We start from the raw sequence: 25,213 nt of genomic DNA, 5'->3' as shown, positions 1-25,213 counted from the left end.
TCTTCTCCTCCGGACTCCTCTGTCCTCTTCTCCTCCGGACTCCTCTGTCCTCTTCTCCTCCGGGCTCCTCTGTCCTCTTTTCCTCCGGGCTCCTCTGTCCTCTTCTCCTCCGGGCTCCTCTGTCCTCTTCTCCTCCGGGCTCCTCTGTCCTCTTCTCCTCCGGGCTCCTCTGTCCTCTTCTCCTCCGGGCTCCTCTGTCCTCTTCTCCTCCGGGCTCCTCTGTCCTCTTCTCCTCCTCCTGTCTTCATCCCCTCCTCCTCTGTCCTCTTCTTCTCCTCCTCCTCTGGGATCCTCTGTCCTCTTCTTCTCCTCCTCCTCCGGGCTCCCCTGTCCTCTTCTCCTCCAGGCTCCCCTGTCCTCTTCTCCTCCGGACTCCTCTGTCCTCTTCCCCTCCAGGCTCCTCTGTCCTCTTCCCCTGCTCCTGTCGTCGTCTTCTTCTTCTCCTCCTCCGCTGGGCTCCTCTGTCCTCTTCTTCTTCTCCTCTGGGCTCCTCTGTCCTCTTCTTCTTCTTCTTCTTCTTCTTCTTCTTCTTCTTCTTCTTCCTCTGTCCTCTTCTTCACCTCCTCCTCTGGGCTCCTCTGTCCTCTTCTTCACCTCCTCCTCTGGGCTCCTCTGTCCTCTTCTTCACCTCCTCCTCTGGGCTCCTCTGTCCTCTTCTTCTCCTCCTCCTCTGTCCTCTTCTTCACCTCCTCCTCTGTCCTCTTCTTCACCTCCTCCTCTGGGCTCCTCTGTCCTCTTCTTCACCTCCTCCTCTGGGCTCCTCTGTCCTCTTCTTCACCTCCTCCTCTGGGCTCCTCTGTCCTCTTCTTCACCTCCTCCTCTGGGCTCCTCTGTCCTCTTCTTCACCTCCTCCTCCTGGGCTCCTCTGTCCTCTTCTTCACCTCCTCCTCTGGGCTCCTCTGTCCTCTTCTTCACCTCCTCCTCTGGGCTCCTCTGTCCTCTTCTTCACCTCCTCCTCTGGGCTCCTCTGTCCTCTTCTTCACCTCCTCCTCCTGGGCTCCTCTGTCCTCTTCTTCACCTCCTCCTCTGGGCTCCTGTCTTCTTCTTCTTCTTCTTCTCCTTCTCCTCCTCCTCCTCCTCTGTCCTCTTCTCCTCTTCCTCCTCCTCCTCTGGGCTCCTCTGTCCTCTTCTTCTCCTCTTCCTCCCCTCTTCCTCCTCCTCCTCTGTCCTCTTCTTCTTCTCCTCTTCCTCTGGGCTCCTCTGTCCTCTTCTTCACCTCCTCCTCCTCCGGGCTCCTCTGTCCTCTTCTCCTCCTCCAGGCTCCTCTGTCCTCTTCTCCTCCTCCGGACTCCTCTGTCCTCTTCCCCTGCTCCTCTGTCCTCTTCTTCTCCGCCTCGGGGCTCCTCTGTCCTCTTCTCCTCCTCCTCCTCCTCCTCCTCCAGGCTCCCCTGTCCTCTTCTCCCCCAGGCTCCCCTGTCCTCTTCTCCTCCGGGCTCCCCTGTCCTCTTCTCCTCTGGGCTCCTCTGTCCTCTTCTTCTCCTCTGTCCTCTTCTTCTCCTCCTCCTCTGTCCTCTTCTCCTCCTCCTCTGTCCTCTTCTCCTCCTCCTCTTCCTCTGGGCTCCTCTGTCCTCTTCTTCTTCTCCTCCTCCTCCTCTGGGCTCCTCTGTCCTCTTCTTCTTCTCCTCCTCCTCCTCTGGGCTCCTCTGTCCTCTTCTTCACCTCCTCCTCCTCTGGGCTCCTCTGTCCTCTTCTCCTCCTCTGGGCTCCTCTGTCCTCTTCCCCTCCAGGCTCCTCTGTCCTCTTCCCCTGCTCCTGTCGTCTTCTTCTTCTCCTCCGCTGGGCTCCTCTGTCCTCTTCTTCTTCTCCTCTGGGCTCCTCTGTCCTCCTCTGTCTTCTTCTCCTCCTCTGGGCTCCTCTGTCTTCTTCTCCTCCTCTGGGCTCCTCTGTCCTCTTCTCCTCCGGGCTCCTCTGTCCACTTCTCCTCCGGGCTCCTCTGTCCTCTCCTCTGGTGGCGGCTTATCTTGCTGACAACAAAGGATCCGGCATGTTAAAATTTCACCGACTGATTCTTCTCTCCCCCGACACCTGCCATCGGGGAGAGTCGAGAGGCCTCCATCCACATTATATACTCGACCACTGCCTTAGGCCCCATTCACAAGACAGTATTTTTCATCAGTAATTATTTTGGGATAGATGAAAATACTGTTGTCTGCATGAGGCCTTAATCTGACGATGTGTGGCTGCTTCAGAGATGGAGCATTTATTATTATTGATTTAGGATCTAAGTCTTCACACAGCTGCTGAGACCCGGGCACCTCTGTACAAGTAAAAAGTCAGCCAAGAGACCCAGGATCCTCATCACGCACAGCAGGACCCCCTCTATGGCAGTCGTAAAGACCGCTGCTGTGTCTACTGCATCATAGAAATTATCGCAAACAGGTCTAGAGACAGCTGCTGACACTGAGAGACACCCGCCTGCAGGTAAAGATGAGACACGACTCCCTACAGGTGGAGAGGACAGGTACAGACACGAGACGCCTGCAGCTGCTGCTCACATTATAAAACTACTGCAATACGAACAACTGACTCACAAAGAAGCAAGGCGGTCTACACCGAGGGTCTCTCACTGTCGGTCTACACCGAGGGTCTCTCACTGGCGGTCTACATATTAGACGTCTCTCACTTCACTATAGGGAAGTCTCTCCTGTCCAGGGTATTTCTCCACGCTCCTCAGGTCAGTCTCTTTAGGGAAGTCTCTCCAGATTGGTTGTCTCACTCAGGTCGGTCTCTGTCAGTCTAATCATGTTACGGCTCTCTCCCAGGTGCTTGACTCTACCGCTGAAATTTCTCTGTACATCTTGGAAGATGCTCCTGCTCCTTTTTGGATTTGTGGTTCCTCTTATGTCAGAGCCCTCGATGCCAGGTCAGTGATGAAGGGGTTAATCATGTTACATGTATGTGTTCTGTTCCTCCTGCCTCGGGGGTCTTGGCATGTTCAGGCAGCTGCTCCTCCCACTCGGGACACCTTTGAAGTGGGATTTATGCTGGGACATGAGGGGTTTACTCGTGGTCGGGCTGAACTTATGATGTGGGAACGTGAGCAGCTACTGACCCGGAGAACTGACACTCCAATCAGCAGTCAGTCAGGTCAAGTTCCTCCCCAGGAAACACTGCGGCCCTCACCCTCTTATAGGGGAAGATGATTCCAATCTAGAGAAAGTCAAGAAAAGGGACAGCGTATAAAGGCCCAATTTTTGCGGGTGCAGCGACGCAACTCGTTGATCGGCGCTGGTTTGCTTCTGTCACACTGAGCAATGGATGGGGACGAGCGCTCGTTACTCTGATCCCTCGTCCCCATACATTATCATCATGTCGGCAGCGTGTTTCCTGTTTACACACCAAGATGTGCTGCTGACAACCAGAATATTTCACTTTTTTAAAACCATACGACCGGCAGATGATTGAGCTCGTTCATCTGCTGATCCGATTACACAGAGGAATTATCGGCAACGAGCGTTCTATGAAATAATCATCTGCCCGATGTCCGCCCAGTGTAAAACCCCCTTGAGGCGGCTGTGTTATAAAGACGACGGGTCCCAGTGAAGGGAATCTGTAGCAGCGGCCGCAAAATTTATCGTCTTACAAATCTTAGTGGTTTGTGGAGAATGTGAGGAGTGTGGGACTTACATATAGGACAATGGAAGGGAAAACTCCTTCATATATAATCCCACAGTGCCAATCCAGAGCAGCTATAACCCCCACGAGTCCGAACATTATATACCACCTCCAAATCTGACATCCGGGTCAGCGACAGAAGTCTAGTACAGATACCACTCATCCTTCAACAAGGCAGTGATCACAATATCATGTGGTAGGGCGTTCCATTGTGTGACTGCTCTTACAGTAGAGGCTCCATAGTGTGACCGCTCTTACAGTAGAGGCTCCATAGTGTGACCGCTCTTACAGTAGAGCTTCCATAGTGTGACCGGTCTTGCAGTAGAGGTTCCATAGTGTGACCGCTCTTACAGTAGAGGTTCCATAGTGTGACCGCTCTTACAGTAGAGGTTCCATAGTGTGACTGCTCTTACAGTAGAGGTTCCATAGTGTGACCGCTCTTACAGTAGAGGTTCCATAGTGTGACTGCTCTTACAGTAGAGGTTCCATAGTGTGACTGCTCTTACAGTAGATGTTCCATAGTGTGACTGCTCTTACAGTAGAGGCTCCAGAGTGTGACTGCTCTTACAGTAGAGGGTTCCATAGTGTGACTGCTCTTACAGTAGAGGGTTCCATAGTGTGACTGCTCTTACAGTAGAGGGTTCCATAGTGTGACTGCTCTTATAGTAGAGGTTCCATAGTCTGACTGCTCTTACAGTAGAGGCTCCATAGTGTGACCGCTCTTACAGTAGAGGTTCCATAGTGTGACTGATCTTACAGTAGAGGTTCTATAGTGTGACCGCTCTTACAGTAGAGACTCCATAGTGTGACCGCTCTTACAGTAGAGGCTCCATAGTGTGACCGCTCTTACAGTAGAGGTTCCATAGTGTGACCGCTCTTACATTAGAGGTTCCATAGTGTGACCGCTCTTACAGTAGAGGTTCCATAGTGTGACCGCTCTTACAGTAGAGGTTCCATAGTGTGACCGCTCTTACAGTAGAGGTTCCATAGTGTGACCGCTCTTACAGTAGAGGCTCCATAGTGTGACCGCTCTTACAGTAGAGGTTCCATAGTGTGACCGCTCTTACAGTAGAGGCTCCATAGTGTGACCGCTCTTACAGTAGAGGCTCCATAGTGTGACCGCTCTTACAGTAGAGGTTCCATAGTGTGACCGCTCTTACAGTAGAGGTTCCATAGTTTGACCGCTCTTACAGTAGAGGTTCCATAGTGTGACCGCTCTTACAGTAGAGGGTCCATAGTGTGACCGCTCTTACAGTAGAGTCTCCATAGTGTGACCGCTCTTACAGTAGAGGCTCCATAGTGTGACCGCTCTTACAGTAGAGGCTCCATTAGTGTGACCGCTCTTACAGTAGAGGCTCCATAGTGTGACCGCTCTTACAGTAGAGGCTCCATAGTGTGACCGCTCTTACAGTAGAGGTTCCATAGTGTGACCGCTCTTACAGTAGAGGCTCCATAGTGTGACCGCTCTTACAGTAGAGGTTCCATAGTGTGACCGCTCTTACAGTAGAGGCTCCATAGTGTGACCGCTCTTACAGTAGAGGGTCCATAGTGTGACCGCTCTTACAGTAGAGGCTCCATAGTGTGACCGCTCTTACAGTAGAGGCTCCATAGTGTGACCGCTCTTACAGTAGAGGCTCCATTAGTGTGACCGCTCTTACAGTAGAGGCTCCATAGTGTGACCGCTCTTACAGTAGAGGCTCCATAGTGTGACCGCTCTTACAGTAGAGGCTCCATAGTGTGACCGCTCTTACAGTAGAGGTTCCATAGTGTGACCGCTCTTACAGTAGAGGCTCCATAGTGTGACCGCTCTTACAGTAGAGCTTCCATAGTGTGACCGGTCTTGCAGTAGAGGTTCCATAGTGTGACCGCTCTTACAGTAGAGGTTCCATAGTGTGACCGCTCTTACAGTAGAGGTTCCATAGTGTGACCGCTCTTACAGTAGAGGTTCCATAGTGTGACCGCTCTTACAGTAGAGGTTCCATAGTGTGACCGCTCTTACAGTAGAGGTTCCATAGTGTGACCGCTCTTACAGTAGAGGTTCCATAGTGTGACCGCTCTTACAGTAGAGGTTCCATAGTGTGACTGCTCTTACAGTAGAGGTTCCATAGTATGACTGCTCTTACAGTAGAGGCTCCATAGTGTGACTGATCTTACAGTACAGGCTCCATAGTGTGACTGCTCTTACAGTAGAGGTTCCATAGTGTGACTGATCTTACAGTAGAGGTTCCATAGTGTGACTGATCTTACAGTAGAGGTTCCATAGTGTGACTGATCTTACAGTAGAGGTTCTATAGTGTGACCGCTCTTACAGTAGAGACTCCATAGTGTGACCGCTCTTACAGTAGAGGCTCCATAGTGTGACCGCTCTTACAGTAGAGGTTCCATAGTGTGACCGCTCTTACAGTAGAGGTTCCATAGTGTGACCGCTCTTACAGTAGAGGCTCCATAGTGTGACCGCTCTTACAGTAGAGGTTCCATAGTGTGACCGCTCTTACAGTAGAGGTTCCATAGTGTGACCGCTCTTACAGTAGAGGTTCCATAGTGTGACCGCTCTTACAGTAGAGGCTCCATAGTGTGACCGCTCTTACAGTAGAGGTTCCATAGTGTGACTGATCTTACAGTAGAGGTTCCATAGTGTGACCGCTCTTACAGTAGAGGTTCCATAGTGTGACCGCTCTTACAGTAGAGGCTCCATAGTGTGACCGATCTTACAGTAGAGGCTCCATAGTGTGACCGATCTTACAGTAGAGGTTCCATAGTGTGACCGCTCTTACAGTAGAGGTTCCATAGTGTGACCGCTCTTACAGTAGAGGTTCCATAGTGTGACCGCTCTTACAGTAGAGGCTCCATAGTGTGACTGATCTTACAGTAGAGGCTCCATAGTGTGGGTGCTCTTACAGTAGAGGGTCCATAGTGTGACTGATCTTACAGTAGAGGCTCCATAGTGTGACCGATCTTACAGTAGAGGTTCCATAGTGTGACCGATCTTACAGTAGAGGTTCCATAGTGTGACCGATCTTACAGTAGAGGGTCCATAGTGTGACCGATCTTACAGTAGAGGCTCCATAGTGTGACTGATCTTACAGTAGAGGGTCCATAGTGTGACTGATCTTACAGTAGAGGTTCCATAGTGTGACTGATCTTACAGTAGAGGGTCCATAGTGTGACTGATCTTACAGTAGAGGTTCCATAGTGTGACTGCTCTTACAGTAGAGTCTCCATAGTGTGACTGCTCTTACAGTAGAGGTTCCATAGTGTGACTGCTCTTACAGTAGAGGCTCCATAGTGTGACTGATCTTACAGTAGAGGCTCCATAGTGTGACTGATCTTACAGTAGAGGCGCCATAGTGTGACTGCTCTTACAGTAGAGGCTCCATAGTGTGACTGATCTTACAGTAGAGGCGCCATAGTGTGACTGATCTTACAGTAGAGGCGCCATAGTGTGACTGATCTTACAGTAGAGGCGCCATAGTGTGACTGATCTTACAGTAGAGGCTCCATAGTGTGACTGATCTTACAGTAGAGGTTCCATAGTGTGACTGATCTTACAGTAGAGGCGCCATAGTGTGACTGATCTTACAGTAGAGGCGCCATAGTGTGACTGCTCTTATACTACACTGCCTTTGTTTCACTGCACTGTTCCTCTTGATGACATCATCATTTATTTTTACCTCAGAGCTGTCAGAATGTTTTACGGTAAACGGGAGAGATTATCGGGGGTCAGTAAACCACGCGGGGTCAGAGAGGATTACTTGTCTTTACTGGAACCAGACGATCCAACACCGCTACAACTCACATTCCGACCCCAGCGGGGAACTAGGACTTGGAGACCACAATCATTGCAGGTAAGATGACGGGCAACCCCCACAACATGTCCGATCTTTTCTACGTTGCTGTTGATCCTCTTTAGCCGTTTCTTAATTCTCTGTTCCTCGGAAAGCTGGATAACCAATATTGCCGCCAATACAGCTCCCTCAGTGGTGGTCCCTGGCTGCCCAAGACTCCACATCCCAGGAACCGGCAGCCACAGGGCACTGCTACCTGCTACGGACAGTATTTGAGGTGACAACCATTATAGCCGCCACATGTCTGCGAGTAAACGATGCGCGGACTGCGGCTCTGACTCCAGACTCACTCACAAACGGAGTCTAATGTTTTAGTGGAAATCTCTTTAACCCCTTAGTGACCAGCCCATTTTAGGCTCTAATGACCAAGCTATTTTATTCGTTTTTCTATAGTCGCATTCAAAGAGCTATAACTTTTTTATTTTTTCGTCTACATAGCTGTATGAGGACTTGTTTTTTGCGGGATTAGTTGTACTTTTTAATAGCACCATTTTTGGGTACATATAATTTTTTTATTAACTTTTTTTGGGGGGGATTATAAACAAAACCTGAAATTCCGCCATTGTTCTATGCGTTTTTAAATTGACGCCGTTCACTGTGCGGCGTAAATAACATGTTACCTTTATTCTACGGGTCGGTACGATTACGGCGATACCACATATGTAGAGGTTTTTTTATGTTTTACGACTTTTGCACAATAAAAACACTTTTGAACTCAAATTATTTGCTTTTGCATCGTCGCTTTCCAAGAGCCGTAATTTTTTTATTTTTCCATCAATGTAGTGATTTTTTGGGCTTGTTTTCTGCGGGACGAGACGTAGTTTTGATTGGTACTGTTTTAGGGTGCATGGGACTTATTTATTCATTTTTATTATGACTTTTTTGGGGGGCAATGGAAAAAAATTGCAATTTCGCCATTGTTTTTTGCGTTTTTTTTTTACGGTGTTCACCTTGCGGTTTAAATTACATATTAACTTTATTAATGGAGTCATTACGGTCGCGGCAATACCACATATGTGTACTTTTATTTATTTTTTACACTTTTACTAAATAAAACCACTTTTTATGGAAAAAAATGGTTTTATTTATTTTTTTACTGTACTTTTTATTAATAATCTTTCACTTTGATGACTTATTTTATTAGTCCCACTAGGGGACTTTACTGTGCGATGTTCCGATCGCTGCTATAATGCTCTGGTATACTTCGTATACCGGAGCATTATTGCCTGTCAGTGTAAATCTGACAGGCAATCTGTTAGGACGTGCCTCCGGCGCGTCCTAACAGGCATATGTCCAGGGCAGACCTGGGGGCTTTTATCAAGCCCCCGGCTGCCATGACACCCCATCGGAGACCCGCGATTGCATTCGCGGGCCACCGATGGGTGACAGAGGGAGCTCGCTCCCTCTGTAAACAAAGTTAAATGCCGCGGTCGCTATTGACGGCGGCATTTAACGGGTTAAACGGCCGCGATTGAAGTAAACTTCGATCGCGGGCGTTGGAGCAGGAGCCCAGCTGTCATCAGACAGCAGAGCCCCGGCTCCAGCCTGCACGGGAGACCCGTGCAGGACTTAGGCTAGGCAAACGTGAAAAGGCGTCAGCCTAGCCTAAGGCCCCTTAGTGACCGACGTGAAAAGGCGTATTGGTGGTCACTAAGGGGTTAAGATATATGTAACCGTATGCAAAAGTATGGCATTATATTCTGTTGAACACGCAGTCCGCAGGGTTACCGCGACCCGACGCCCGTGAGGCTGATTATTTATCTGTCATATTTCTACAGGAACCCCGACTCTGACGTCCAACCCTGGTGCTATGTGTCCGACACAGAAGAAGGAATCTACTGGAAGTACTGCGACATCCCATCATGCCACAGTATGTGCCATCTATAATACGTGTGTCCCTATTATATACATCACTACAGATGCTTCCTCCCAGAGCTCAGTATTGTCTGCACTTCTCTGGTGCCCGGTGACCCACATGGAGGGTTCCATCATCACAATATAATGGGGCGGAGAGAATTGTGGGTGTCATTGAAGTTTTTCTCTCTCCAGTGCCAGGATATGTCGGCTGCTTTATGGATCAGGGCTCTCCTCCTGCCCTCAGAGGTGCCAGTGGAACATCAAAAAAGCTCACCATCCAGACCTGTATCCAATTCTGCCGTAGAAAAGACTACGAGGTACAAAATCCACCCCAAAGCCAAACCCTTATATTCTTCTCACATCCTGACATCATCCGTGCAGCGTCTTCTTCTCTCATCCTGACATCATCCGTGCAGCGTCTTCTTCTCTCATCCTGACATCATCCGTGCAGCGTCTTCTTCTCTCATCCTGACATCATCCGTGCAGCGTCTTCTTCTCTCATCCGGACATCATCCGTGCAGCGTCTTCTTCTCTCATCCTGACATCATCCGTGCAGCGTCTTCTTCTCTCATCCTGACATCATCCGTGCAGCTTCTTCTTCTCACATCCTGACATCATCCGTGCAGCGTCTTCTTCTCACATCCTGACATCATCCGTGCAGCGTCTTCTTCTCTCATCCTGACATCATCCGTGCAGCGTCTTCTTCTCTCATCCTGACATCATCCGTGCAGCGTCTTCTTCTCTCATCCTGACATCATCCGTGCAGTGTCTTCTCTCATCCTGACATCATCCGTGCAGCGTCTTCTTCTCACATCCTGACATCATCCGTGCAGCGTCTTCTCTCATCCTGACATCATCCGTGCAGCGTCTTCTTCTCACATCCTGACATCATCCGTGCAGCGTCTTCTTCTCACATCCTGACATCATCCGTGCAGCTTCTTCTTCTCTCATCCTGACATCATCCGTGCAGCGTCTTCTTCTCTCATCCTGACATCATCCGTGCAGCGTCTTCTTCTCACATCCTGACATCATCCGTGCAGCGTCTTCTTCTCTCATCCTGACATCATCCGTGCAGCGTCTTCTTCTCTCATCCTGACATCATCCGTGCAGCGTCTTCTTCTCTCATCCTGACATCATCCGTGCAGTGTCTTCTCTCATCCTGACATCATCCGTGCAGCGTCTTCTTCTCACATCCTGACATCATCCGTGCAGCGTCTTCTCTCATCCTGACATCATCCGTGCAGCGTCTTCTTCTCACATCCTGACATCATCCGTGCAGCGTCTTCTTCTCACATCCTGACATCATCCGTGCAGCGTCTTCTTCTCACATCCTGACATCATCCGTGCAGCGTCTTCTTCTCACATCCGGACATCATCCGTGCAGTGTCTTCTTCTCACATCCGGACATCATCCGTGCAGCGTCTTCTTCTCTCATCCGGACATCATCCGTGCAGCGTCTTCTTCTCTCATCCGGACATCATCCGTGCAGCGTCTTCTTCTCTCATCCTGACATCATCCGTGCAGCGTCTTCTTCTTCTCTCATCCTGACATCATCCGTGCAGTGTCTTCTCTCATCCTGACATCATCCGTGCAGCGTCTTCTTCTCACATCCTGACATCATCCGTGCAGCGTCTTCTTCTCTCATCCTGACATCATCCGTGCAGCGTCTTCTTCTCTCATCCTGACATCATCCGTGCAGCGTCTTCTTCTCTCATCCTGACATCATCCGTGCAGTGTCTTCTCTCATCCTGACATCATCCGTGCAGCGTCTTCTTCTCACATCCTGACATCATCCGTGCAGCGTCTTCTCTCATCCTGACATCATCCGTGCAGCGTCTTCTTCTCACATCCTGACATCATCCGTGCAGCGTCTTCTTCTCACATCCTGACATCATCCGTGCAGCGTCTTCTTCTCACATCCTGACATCATCCGTGCAGCGTCTTCTTCTCACATCCGGACATCATCCGTGCAGTGTCTTCTTCTCACATCCGGACATCATCCGTGCAGCGTCTTCTTCTCTCATCCGGACATCATCCGTGCAGCGTCTTCTTCTCTCATCCGGACATCATCCGTGCAGCGTCTTCTTCTCTCATCCTGACATCATCCGTGCAGCGTCTTCTTCTTCTCTCATCCTGACATCATCCGTGCAGTGTCTTCTCTCATCCTGACATCATCCGTGCAGCGTCTTCTTCTCATATCCTGACATCATCCATGCAGCGTCTTCTTCTCTCATCCTGACATCATCCGTACAGTGTCTTCTCTCATCCTGACATTATCCGTGCAGCGTCTTCTTCTCACATCCTGACCACATCCGTGCAGCGTCTTCTTCTCACATCCTGACATCATCCGTGCAGTGTCTTCTCTCATCCCGACATCCTCCGTGCAGGGTCTTCTTCTCTCATCCTGACATCATCCGTGCAGCGTCTTCGTCTCACATCCTGACATCATCTGTGCAGCGTCTTCTCTCATCCTGACATCCTCCGTGCAGCGTCTTCTTCTCTCATCCTGACATCATCCGTGCAGCGCCTTCTTCTCTCATCCTGACATCCTCCGTGCAGCGTCTTCTTCTCACATCCTGACATCATCCGTGCAGCGTCTTCTTCTCACATCCTGACATCATCCGTGCAGCGTCTTCGTCTCACATCCTGACATCATCTGTGCAGCGTCTTCTCTCATCCTGACATCCTCCGTGCAGCGTCTTCTTCTCACATCCTGACATCATCCGTGCAGTGTCTTCTCTCATCCCGACATCCTCCGTGCAGGGTCTTCTTCTCTCATCCTGACATCATCCGTGCAGCGTCTTCGTCTCACATCCTGACATCATCTGTGCAGCGTCTTCTCTCATCCTGACATCCTCCGTGCAGCGTCTTCTTCTCTCATCCTGACATCATCCGTGCAGCGCCTTCTTCTCTCATCCTGACATCCTCCGTGCAGCGTCTTCTTCTCACATCCTGACATCATCCGTGCAGTGTCTTCTCTCATCCCGACATCCTCCGTGCAGGGTCTTCTTCTCTTATCCTGACATCATCCGTGCAGCGTCTTCGTCTCACATCCTGACATCATCTGTGCAGCGTCTTCTCTCATCCTGACATCCTCCGTGCAGCGTCTTCTTCTCTCATCCTGACATCATCCGTGCAGCGCCTTCTTCTCTCATCCTGACATCCTCCGTGCAGCGTCTTCTTCTCACATCCTGACATCATCCGTGCAGCGTCTTCTTCTCACATCCTGACATCATCCGTGCAGCGTCTTCGTCTCACATCCTGACATCATCTGTGCAGCGTCTTCTCTCATCCTGACATCCTCCGTGCAGCGTCTTCTTCTCACATCCTGACATCATCCGTGCAGCGTCTTCTTCTCTCATCCTGACATCATCCGTGCAGTGCCTTCTTCTCACATCCTGACATCATCCGTGCAGCATCTTCGTCTCACATCCTGACATCGTCCGTGCAGCGTCGTCTTCTCTCATCCTGACATCATCCGTGCAGCGTCTTCTTCTCTCATCCGGACATCATCCGTGCAGCGTCTTCTTCTCTCATCCTGACATCGTCCGTGCAACGTCTTCTTCTCACATCCTGACATCATCCGTGCAGTGTCTTCTCTCATCCTGACATCATCCGTGCAGGGTCTTCTTCTCTCATCCGGACATCATCCGTGCAGCGTCTTTTTCTCTCATCCTGACATCATCCGTGCCGCGTCTTCTTCTCACATCCGGACATCATCCGTGCAGCGTCTTCTTCTCTCATCCGGACATCATCCGTGCAGCGTCTTCTTCTCTCATCCTGACATCATCCGTGCAGCGTCTTCTTCTCTCATCCGGACATCATCCGTGCAGCGTCTTCTTCTCTCATCCTGACATCATCCGTGCAGCGTCTTCTTCTCACATCCTGACATCATCCGTGCAGCGTCTTCTTCTCTCATCCTGACATCATCCGTGCAGTGCCTTCTTCTCTCATCCTGACATCATCCGTGCAGCGTCTTCTTCTCTCATCCTGACATCATCCGTGCAGCGTCTTCTTCTCTCATCCGTGCAGCGTCTTCTTCTCTCATCCTGACATCATCCGTGCAGCGTCTTCTTCTCTCATCCTGACATCCTCCGTGCAGCGTCTTCTTCTCTCATCCTGACATCATCCGTGCAGCGTCGTCTTCTCACATCCTGACATCATCCGTGCAGCATCTTCTTCTCTCATCCTGACATCATCCGTGCAGCGTCTTCTTCTCTCATCCTGACATCATCCGTGCAGCGTCTTCTTCTCTCATCCTGACATCATCCGTGCAGTGTCTTCTCTCATCCTGATATCATCCGTGCAGCGTCTTCTTCTCACATCCTGACATCATCCGTGCAGCGTCTTCTCTCATCCTGACATCATCCGTGCAGCGTCTTCTTCTCACATCCTGACATCATCCGTGCAGCGTCTTCTTCTCACATCCTGACATCATCCGTGCAGCGTCTTCTTCTCACATCCTGACATCATCCGTGCAGCGTCTTCTTCTCACATCCGGACATCATCCGTGCAGTGTCTTCTTCTCACATCCGGACATCATCCGTGCAGCGTCTTCTTCTCTCATCCGGACATCATCCGTGCAGCGTCTTCTTCTCTCATCCGGACATCATCCGTGCAGCGTCTTCTTCTCTCATCCGGACATCATCCGTGCAGCGTCTTCTTCTCTCATCCTGACATCATCCGTGCAGCGTCTTCTTCTTCTCTCATCCTGACATCATCCGTGCAGTGTCTTCTCTCATCCTGACATCATCCGTGCAGCGTCTTCTTCTCACATCCTGACATCATCCGTGCAGCGTCTTCTTCTCTCATCCTGACATCATCCGTGCAGCGTCTTCTTCTCTCATCCTGACATCATCCGTGCAGCGTCTTCTTCTCTCATCCTGACATCATCCGTGCAGTGTCTTCTCTCATCCTGACATCATCCGTGCAGCGTCTTCTTCTCACATCCTGACATCATCCGTGCAGCGTCTTCTCTCATCCTGACATCATCCGTGCAGCGTCTTCTTCTCACATCCTGACATCATCCGTGCAGCGTCTTCTTCTCACATCCTGACATCATCCGTGCAGCTTCTTCTTCTCTCATCCTGACATCATCCGTGCAGCGTCTTCTTCTCTCATCCTGACATCATCCGTGCAGCGTCTTCTTCTCACATCCTGACATCATCCGTGCAGCGTCTTCTTCTCTCATCCTGACATCATCCGTGCAGCGTCTTCTTCTCTCATCCTGACATCATCCGTGCAGTGTCTTCTCTCATCCTGACATCATCCGTGCAGCGTCTTCTTCTCACATCCTGACATCATCCGTGCAGCGTCTTCTCTCATCCTGACATCATCCGTGCAGCGTCTTCTTCTCACATCCTGACATCATCCGTGCAGCGTCTTCTTCTCACATCCTGACATCATCCGTGCAGCGTCTTCTTCTCACATCCTGACATCATCCGTGCAGCGTCTTCTTCTCACATCCGGACATCATCCGTGCAGTGTCTTCTTCTCACATCCGGACATCATCCGTGCAGCGTCTTCTTCTCTCATCCGGACATCATCCGTGCAGCGTCTTCTTCTCTCATCCGGACATCATCCGTGCAGCGTCTTCTTCTCTCATCCTGACATCATCCGTGCAGCGTCTTCTTCTTCTCTCATCCTGACATCATCCGTGCAGTGTCTTCTCTCATCCTGACATCATCCGTGCAGCGTCTTCTTCTCACATCCTGACATCATCCGTGCAGCGTCTTCTTCTCTCATCCTGACATCATCCGTGCAGCGTCTTCTTCTCTCATCCTGACATCATCCGTGCAGCGTCTTCTTCTCTCATCCTGACATCATCCGTGCAGTGTCTTCTCTCATCCTGACATCATCCGTGCAGCGTCTTCTTCTCACATCCTGACATCATCCGTGCAGCGTCTTCTCTCATCCTGACATCATCCGTGCAGCGTCTTCTTCTCACATCCTGACATCATCCGTGCAGCGTCTTCTTCTCACATCCTGACATCATCCGTGCAGCGTCTTCTTCTCACATCCTGACATCATCCGTGCAGCGTCTTCTTCTCACATCCGGACATCATCCGTGCAGTGTCTTCTTCTCACATCCGGACATCATCCGTGCAGCGTCTTCTTCTCTCATCCGGACATCATCCGTGCAGCGTCTTCTTCTCTCATCCGGACATCATCCGTGCAGCGTCTTCTTCTCTCATCCTGACATCATCCGTGCAGCGTCTTCTTCTTCTCTCATCCTGACATCATCCGTGCAGTGTCTTCTCTCATCCTGACATCATCCGTGCAGCGTCTTCTTCTCATATCCTGACATCATCCATGCAGCGTCTTCTTCTCTCATCCTGACATCATCCGTACAGTGTCTTCTCTCATCCTGACATTATCCGTGCAGCGTCTTCTTCTCACATCCTGACCACATCCGTGCAGCGTCTTCTTCTCACATCCTGACATCATCCGTGCAGTGTCTTCTCTCATCCCGACATCCTCCGTGCAGGGTCTTCTTCTCTCATCCTGACATCATCCGTGCAGCGTCTTCGTCTCACATCCTGACATCATCTGTGCAGCGTCTTCTCTCATCCTGACATCCTCCGTGCAGCGTCTTCTTCTCTCATCCTGACATCATCCGTGCAGCGCCTTCTTCTCTCATCCTGACATCCTCCGTGCAGCGTCTTCTTCTCACATCCTGACATCATCCGTGCAGCGTCTTCTTCTCACATCCTGACATCATCCGTGCAGCGTCTTCGTCTCACATCCTGACATCATCTGTGCAGCGTCTTCTCTCATCCTGACATCCTCCGTGCAGCGTCTTCTTCTCACATCCTGACATCATCCGTGCAGTGTCTTCTCTCATCCCGACATCCTCCGTGCAGGGTCTTCTTCTCTCATCCTGACATCATCCGTGCAGCGTCTTCGTCTCACATCCTGACATCATCTGTGCAGCGTCTTCTCTCATCCTGACATCCTCCGTGCAGCGTCTTCTTCTCTCATCCTGACATCATCCGTGCAGCGCCTTCTTCTCTCATCCTGACATCCTCCGTGCAGCGTCTTCTTCTCACATCCTGACATCATCCGTGCAGTGTCTTCTCTCATCCCGACATCCTCCGTGCAGGGTCTTCTTCTCTTATCCTGACATCATCCGTGCAGCGTCTTCGTCTCACATCCTGACATCATCTGTGCAGCGTCTTCTCTCATCCTGACATCCTCCGTGCAGCGTCTTCTTCTCTCATCCTGACATCATCCGTGCAGCGCCTTCTTCTCTCATCCTGACATCCTCCGTGCAGCGTCTTCTTCTCACATCCTGACATCATCCGTGCAGCGTCTTCTTCTCACATCCTGACATCATCCGTGCAGCGTCTTCGTCTCACATCCTGACATCATCTGTGCAGCGTCTTCTCTCATCCTGACATCCTCCGTGCAGCGTCTTCTTCTCACATCCTGACATCATCCGTGCAGCGTCTTCTTCTCTCATCCTGACATCATCCGTGCAGTGCCTTCTTCTCACATCCTGACATCATCCGTGCAGCATCTTCGTCTCACATCCTGACATCGTCCGTGCAGCGTCGTCTTCTCTCATCCTGACATCATCCGTGCAGCGTCTTCTTCTCTCATCCGGACATCATCCGTGCAGCGTCTTCTTCTCTCATCCTGACATCGTCCGTGCAACGTCTTCTTCTCACATCCTGACATCATCCGTGCAGTGTCTTCTCTCATCCTGACATCATCCGTGCAGGGTCTTCTTCTCTCATCCGGACATCATCCGTGCAGCGTCTTTTTCTCTCATCCTGACATCATCCGTGCCGCGTCTTCTTCTCACATCCGGACATCATCCGTGCAGCGTCTTCTTCTCTCATCCGGACATCATCCGTGCAGCGTCTTCTTCTCTCATCCTGACATCATCCGTGCAGCGTCTTCTTCTCTCATCCGGACATCATCCGTGCAGCGTCTTCTTCTCTCATCCTGACATCATCCGTGCAGCGTCTTCTTCTCACATCCTGACATCATCCGTGCAGCGTCTTCTTCTCTCATCCTGACATCATCCGTGCAGTGCCTTCTTCTCTCATCCTGACATCATCCGTGCAGCGTCTTCTTCTCTCATCCTGACATCATCCGTGCAGCGTCTTCTTCTCTCATCCGTGCAGCGTCTTCTTCTCTCATCCTGACATCATCCGTGCAGCGTCTTCTTCTCTCATCCTGACATCCTCCGTGCAGCGTCTTCTTCTCTCATCCTGACATCATCCGTGCAGCGTCGTCTTCTCACATCCTGACATCATCCGTGCAGCATCTTCTTCTCTCATCCTGACATCATCCGTGCAGCGTCTTCTTCTCTCATCCTGACATCATCCGTGCAGCGTCTTCTTCTCTCATCCTGACATCATCCGTGCAGTGTCTTCTCTCATCCTGATATCATCCGTGCAGCGTCTTCTTCTCACATCCTGACATCATCCGTGCAGCGTCTTCTCTCATCCTGACATCATCCGTGCAGCGTCTTCTTCTCACATCCTGACATCATCCGTGCAGCGTCTTCTTCTCACATCCTGACATCATCCGTGCAGCGTCTTCTTCTCACATCCTGACATCATCCGTGCAGCGTCTTCTTCTCACATCCGGACATCATCCGTGCAGTGTCTTCTTCTCACATCCGGACATCATCCGTGCAGCGTCTTCTTCTCTCATCCGGACATCATCCGTGCAGCGTCTTCTTCTCTCATCCGGACATCATCCGTGCAGTGTCTTCTTCTCTCATCCTGACATCATCCGTGCAGCGTCTTCTTCTTCTCTCATCCTGACATCATCCGTGCAGTGTCTTCTCTCATCCTGACATCATCCGTGCAGCGTCTTCTTCTCACATCCTGACATCATCCGTGCAGCGTCTTCTTCTCTCATCCTGACATCATCCGTGCAGCGTCTTCTTCTCTCATCCTGACATCATCCGTGCAGCGTCTTCTTCTCTCATCCTGACATCATCCGTGCAGTGTCTTCTCTCATCCTGACATCATCCGTGCAGCGTCTTCTTCTCACATCCTGACATCATCCGTGCAGCGTCTTCTCTCATCCTGACATCATCCGTGCAGCGTCTTCTTCTCACATCCTGACATCATCCGTGCAGCGTCTTCTTCTCACATCCTGACATCATCCGTGCAGCGTCTTCTTCTCACATCCTGACATCATCCGTGCAGCGTCTTCTTCTCACATCCGGACATCATCCGTGCAGTGTCTTCTTCTCACATCCGGACATCATCCGTGCAGCGTCTTCTTCTCTCATCCGGACATCATCCGTGCAGCGTCTTCTTCTCTCATCCGGACATCATCCGTGCAGCGTCTTCTTCTCTCATCCTGACATCATCCGTGCAGCGTCTTCTTCTCATATCCTGACATCATCCATGCAGCGTCTTCTTCTCTCATCCTGACATCATCCGTACAGTGTCTTCTCTCATCCTGACATTATCCGTGCAGCGTCTTCTTCTCACATCCTGACCACATCCGTGCAGCGTCTTCTTCTCACATCCTGACATCATCCGTGCAGTGTCTTCTCTCATCCCGACATCCTCCGTGCAGGGTCTTCTTCTCTCATCCTGACATCATCCGTGCAGCGTCTTCGTCTCACATCCTGACATCATCTGTGCAGCGTCTTCTCTCATCCTGACATCCTCCGTGCAGCGTCTTCTTCTCTCATCCTGACATCATCCGTGCAGCGCCTTCTTCTCTCATCCTGACATCCTCCGTGCAGCGTCTTCTTCTCACATCCTGACATCATCCGTGCAGCGTCTTCTTCTCACATCCTGACATCATCCGTGCAGCGTCTTCGTCTCACATCCTGACATCATCCGTGCAGCGTCTTCTTCTCTCATCCTGACATCATCCGTGCAGTGCCTTCTTCTCACATCCTGACATCATCCGTGCAGCATCTTCGTCTCACATCCTGACATCGTCCGTGCAGCGTCGTCTTCTCTCATCCTGACATCATCCGTGCAGCGTCTTCTTCTCTCATCCGGACATCATCCGTGCAGCGTCTTCTTCTCTCATCCTGACATCGTCCGTGCAACGTCTTCTTCTCACATCCTGACATCATCCGTGCAGTGTCTTCTCTCATCCTGACATCATCCGTGCAGGGTCTTCTTCTCTCATCCGGACATCATCCGTGCAGCGTCTTTTTCTCTCATCCTGACATCATCCGTGCCGCGTCTTCTTCTCACATCCGGACATCATCCGTGCAGCGTCTTCTTCTCTCATCCGGACATCATCCGTGCAGCGTCGTCTTCTCTCATCCTGACATCATCCGTGCAGCGTCTTCTTCTCTCATCCGGACATCATCCGTGCAGCGTCTTCTTCTCTCATCCTGACATCATCCGTGCAGCGTCTTCTTCTCACATCCTGACATCATCCGTGCAGCGTCTTCTTCTCTCATCCGGACATCATCCATGCAGCGTCTTCTCTCATCCGGACATCATCCGTGCAGCGTCTTCTTCTCTCATCCTGACATCATCCGTGCAGGGTCTTCTTCTCTCATCCTGACATCATCCGTGCAGCGTCTTCGTCTCACATCCTGACATCATCCGTGCAGCGTCTTCTTCTCTCATCCTGACATCATCCGTGCAGTGTCTTCTTCTCTCATCCTGACATCATCCGTGCAGGGTCTTCTTCTCTCATCCTGACATCATCCGTGCAGCGTCTTCGTCTCACATCCTGACATCATCCGTGCAGCGTCTTCTCTCATCCTGACATCATCCGTGCAGCGTCTTCTTCTCTCATCCTGACATCATCCGTGCAGGGTCTTCTTCTCTCATCCTGACATCATCCGTGCAGCGTCTTCATCTCACATCCTGACATCATCCGTGCAGCATCTTCTCTCATCCTGACATCATCCGTGCAGCGTCTTCTTCTCTCATCCTGACATCATCCGTGCAGCGTCTTCTCACATCCGGACATCATCCGTGCAGTGTCTTCTCTCATCCTGACATCATCCGTGCAGCGTCTTCTTCTCTCATCCTGATATCATCCGTGCAGCTTCTTCTTCTCTCATCCTGATATCATCCGTGCAGCGTCTTCTTCTCTCATCCTGACATCATCCGTGCAGCGTCTTCTTCTCACATCCTGACATCATCCGTGCAGTGTCTTCTCTCATCCTGATATCATCCGTGCAGCGTCTTCTCTCATCCTGATATCATCCATACATCTGTTTATCATCTATAATATTTTCTCCCCGTGTCATGGATAGTACCTTAAGAATTGAGATGGTGTGTTCCTACTTTTGTCCTGGCAGTATGCGGGTGTGGAGGCCGGCTACGCATGCTTCTGTGGCAGTTCCTCTGATGTGGCCGCTCTACAGATAGTTAGTAGTTCTCAGTGTGACCAGATCTGTTTTGGAAGGACCAGTGAACTTTGTGGTGGTGACGGGAAGCTCAGTGTGTACAGTGGTGAGTGTGTAGACACAGGGAATAGCAGTGTTGTGTAGTATCCGCACTTGTTAACTATGTTGTGCTGGTTTCCCTGCAGTATGGGTCGGGACGTGTCATGGAAATTTCTCCTCCCCCGTTGGGGTCCTTTACTCTCCTGATTTCCCAGATGAATACAGCGCAGACAGTTCATGTCTCTGGGATATACTCATCCCTGGCAGCACGGCTATAGAGATACAGTTTCAGTCATTTCACATTTCAGATCCAAATGATGTTCTAGAGCTGAGAGATGGAGACAGCGGAAGTCTTCTTCTTCAAATTCGAGGGGGACAAGAACCTCCAAACATTATTACCTTTCAATCGGAACACCTTCAGATGACCTTTGTATCTGACCGTGAGCTCAGTGGTCCAGGATACGTGATATTGTACAGAGGTAGATGCCATGCTCTGCACGTCATGGGGGGAGGATTGGACACTGACTGAGGCTTGTGGGATCTGCAGTCAGGTGGAGAGAACTTGCTTTTATTTGTCTCCTTGTGTTTCAGGTCTGGGAAACCATCAGTCATCTGTGGTGCCATATTCTGGGACGACTCCTTTCCCCATCGCAGACAAAGGTCATACAGCTCAAAGTAGTAGTGAGCACCAGGTTTCCAGGAATGGTGAGTGGTCATAGACATGAGATGTTGATCAATGGGGTCCGCCGTTAGCCGCACGTCTCTGGTGTCCGCTTGATTGTCCCCTGATGACTGCTATTGGGGTGAGAAGGATTATAACCAGCTCTATCCCCAGTTCTCAACAGAGATAAGTGAAATTCGAGGTGTCTTATCCCTGCGAGGGCACATTTCTATATAATCAGACAGTCATGGCCACATTCATAGACGTCTCCTCTAGTATTGGAGGTCATACTCATTTCCCGTCTCCTTCTTCTCCGCAGCTTGGCTTCTCTTGGCGGCCGGCTCGTCTATGTTGCTTCTTGGCGTTGGATACCTGATGTGGAGGTAAGAACCTTGGGCACAGCGCTGACATGTTCTGTCACTATATGTATGAAGTACTACCACCCCCAAGATCATACACACAAGATAGCCCTCAGATCAATGACCGGTACCGTTCCTGACTACCTCTCTTGAATTATTCTTATGAAGGGGGGGGGGGCTAAGTGGCTGCCAGAACTCCTTATCTGTCATAACACCGCGATCTTTGGACGATCCTTATGTCCGAATGCGTTAATTTCAGTGGGCTCAGTCGACGCTGTACTGTGCATAGGGGCCTTCTCACGGCAGATGTTGGGGAGAGTAATTAGGCTTGTTGGATTTCACCATGCCCGATCCTTTGTTCTCACAGGAGATAAGCGGCTACGAGTGGTGTCTGGTACCAGCTTATTCCCCATTAAAATAAAGATGCAAGCTTGGCCTGATTTATGGTGGCGATCTGGTGTGTATGGTCTGGAGGTCTCTGGGGCCGGGCATGACCTTTGCTCACGATGTTCTTGTTGCTCAGGTACCAGGCGTGCGGCTGGTGTTCTCCTCTTCTGAGAAGCAGCTCAGAACTTTCGTATTGCTCCATGCTGGACAGACACAAGAATGCACAGAGCGGAGACCTCACCAGTGTAAACCAGTCCTCCATGAAATCACTGCTGTAAGGAACCCGCGGACCCTAGGAACCGCACACAACCGCAACGCTGGCCGGAGCACGGACGGACATGGACACAATGACGTCATCAGCTCCAGGACAGGATGTGGACACAATGACATCATCAGCTCCAGGACAAGATGTGGACACAATGACATCATCAGCTCCAGGACAAGATGTGGACACAATGACATCATCAGCTCCAGGACAAGATGTGGACACCATGACGTCATCAGCTCCAGGACAAGATGTGGACACAATGACGTAATCAGCGACAGGACACAATGAGGTCATCAGCCCTAGGACAGGATGTGGACACAATGACATCATCAGCTCCAGGACAAGATGTGGACACAATGACCTCATCAGCTCCAGGACAAGGACACAATGACGTCATCAGCCCCAGGACAAGATGTGGACACAATGACGTCATCAGCTACAGGACAGGACATAATGACGTCATCAGCTCCAGAACTGGACGTGGACACAATGATGTCATCATCAGCGACAGGACACACTGATATCATCAGCCCCAAGACTCCGATACAAAAATTCCCAAAATCACCCAAAAATCCTCATCTGTAATGATTCCAGAATGACCTCCACCTTGAACAGAGCGGGCGGAGCAGGTCCCGGAGGTCTCCTCAACTGCCCCCGTTCTATGTATGGAGAGACGCTTCACTGACTGTGTGTGAATACTTCTCTACAATCTCATAAATCTTCATGTCACAACCAGTGATTGTGTAAAACCTTTACTTATCATGTACTGATCCTGTCACATCAAGACTTATACTCCAGTCACATCAAGTATTATACTCCATTCACATCCAGAGCTGCAGTCACATCAAGACACACTCCAGTCACATCAAGACTTATACTCCAGTCACATCAAGTATTATACTCCATTCACAGCCAGAGCTGCAGTCACATCAAGACACACTCCAGTCACATCCAGAGCTGCAGTCACATCAAGACACACTCCAGTCACATGCAGAGATGCAGTCGCATAGTCTTCTGCCCCATGCACACGGCCGTAGATTTAGACCCATTCTATTCTATGTCTTTATAATGGCAGCGCAGCCCACAAGCGCGGGTGGCTGTCAGCGGCCGGCTGTGCCTGTAATTAGACTGTGATTACGGGCACGGACATGTGCAAGTGGCCTTATACTCTAGTCACATCCAGAGATGCAGTCACATCAAGTCTTATACTCCAGTCACATCCAGAGAAGCAGTCGCATCCAGAGATGCAGTCACATCAAGTCTTATACTCCAGTCACATCCAGAGATGCAGTCACATCAAGTCTTATACTCCAGTCACATCCAGAGATGCAGTCACATCAAGTCTTATACTCCAGTCACATCCAGAGATGCAGTCACTATTTTGCAGGTGCATTATGGTATGGGTGGTCACGATGCGATGTCTGTTATCCCCCGCAGTCACATTTCTTTGGGGGGGGATACCTCTGAGGAACTTTGGGTACATCTCCGTCTGCACACTCTCCGGTACCAGCAGGGCCCGCCGCCCCCTCCTCATGTCCGCTGGGGGTCTATGGGTCGGGTGTTTGGTCACAGTTTAGGGTCACTGGACTTCTAGCAACCAGAAGACCCCCCCCAGACCTTCCAGGGTCACACGTACAAGACACCCCTCAGAAAATAATCATCTGTGGAGGCCACTGACCAAGAGGGGGAACTGATCTGGGGTACGGGGTCTCTTCTCATACATCTGGGGTACGGGGTCTCCTCTCTGCAGTCAGGGGGGATAGAGCTTCTCCATTGAATTAGTACAGAGCTCTCACAAACTTGGGGCCCTTCTCCCAGCCTTGGGTTACGGGGTCTCCTATCTGTAACCGGGGTACATGAGGGCTCCTCTCAGATTTGGGGTATGTGGTCTCCTCTAGTTGGGGTACATGAGGGCTCCTCTCTAGTTGGGGTACATGATGGCTCCTCTCAGATTTGGGGTACGGGGTCTCCTCTCTCTAGTCGGAGTACATGAGGGCTCCTCTCAGACTTGGGGTACGGGGTCTCTTCTCTGTAGCCGGGGTACATGAGGGCTCCTCTCAGATTTGGGGTACGGGGTCTCCTCTAGTCGGGGTACATGAGGGCTCCTCTCAGATTTGGGGTACGGGGTCTCTTCTCTGTAGCCGGGGTACATGAGGGCTCCTCTCAGATTTGGGGTACGGGGTCTCCTCTAGTCGGGGTACATGAGGGCTCCTCTCAGATTTGGGGTACAGGGTCTCTTCTCTGTAGCCGGGGTACATGAGGGCTCCTCTCAGATTTGGGGTACGGGGTCTCCTCTAGTCGGGGTACATGAGGGCTCCTCTCAGATTTGGGGTACGGGGTCTCTTCTCTGTAGCCGGGGTACATGAGGGCTCCTCTCAGACTTGGTGTACGGGGTCTCCTCTCTCTAGTCGGGGTACATGAGGGCTCCTCTCAGATTTGGGGTACAGGGTCTCCTCTAGTCGGGGTACATGAGGGCTCCTCTAAGATTTGGGGTACAGGGTCTCCTCTCTAGTTGAGATACATGAGTGCTCCTCTCAGATTTTGGGTACGGGGTCTCCTTTCTAGTTGGGGTACATGAGGGCTCCTCTCAGACTTGGGGTATGGGGTCTCCTCTCAGACTTGGGGTACAGGGTCTCCTGTGTAGTCGGGGTACATAAGTGCTCCTCTCAGATTTTGGTTACGGGGTCTCCTCTCTAGTTGGGGTACATGAGGACTCCTCTCAGACTTGGGGTATGGGGTCTCCTCTCAGACTCGGGGTACGGGGTCTCCTCGCTAGTCGGGGTACATGAGGGCTCCTCAGACTTGCGGTACGGGGTCTCCTCTCAGACTTGGGGTACGGGGTCTCCTCTGTAGTCGGGGTACATGAGGGCTCCTCAGACT

At 50.9% G+C, this 25,213-nt stretch overlaps 1 protein-coding gene across 1 annotated transcript; it reads left to right on the top strand.

Moving 5' to 3' along the window:
- Positions 1 to 1,992: 1,992 nt before the first annotated feature.
- On the top strand, positions 1,993 to 23,068 carry KREMEN2 (kringle containing transmembrane protein 2). Its single transcript, XM_075831001.1, has 9 exons — positions 1,993 to 2,863; positions 7,292 to 7,460; positions 9,239 to 9,330; positions 9,510 to 9,634; positions 20,572 to 20,725; positions 20,805 to 21,137; positions 21,250 to 21,363; positions 21,639 to 21,702; positions 22,202 to 23,068. Exons 1-9 carry the CDS (start codon positions 2,743 to 2,745, stop codon positions 22,341 to 22,343), a joined length of 1,314 nt encoding a protein of 437 aa, XP_075687116.1. The 5' UTR covers positions 1,993 to 2,742; the 3' UTR covers positions 22,344 to 23,068.
- Positions 23,069 to 25,213: the final 2,145 nt, after the last annotated feature.

The sequence above is a fragment of the Rhinoderma darwinii genome, chromosome 6 (genome assembly GCF_050947455.1).
Source record: "Rhinoderma darwinii isolate aRhiDar2 chromosome 6, aRhiDar2.hap1, whole genome shotgun sequence".
Taxonomy (NCBI): domain Eukaryota; kingdom Metazoa; phylum Chordata; class Amphibia; order Anura; family Rhinodermatidae; genus Rhinoderma; species Rhinoderma darwinii.
Note: the sequence above shows the minus strand (reverse complement) of the source record. Positions and strands in the feature narration are given on the sequence as shown.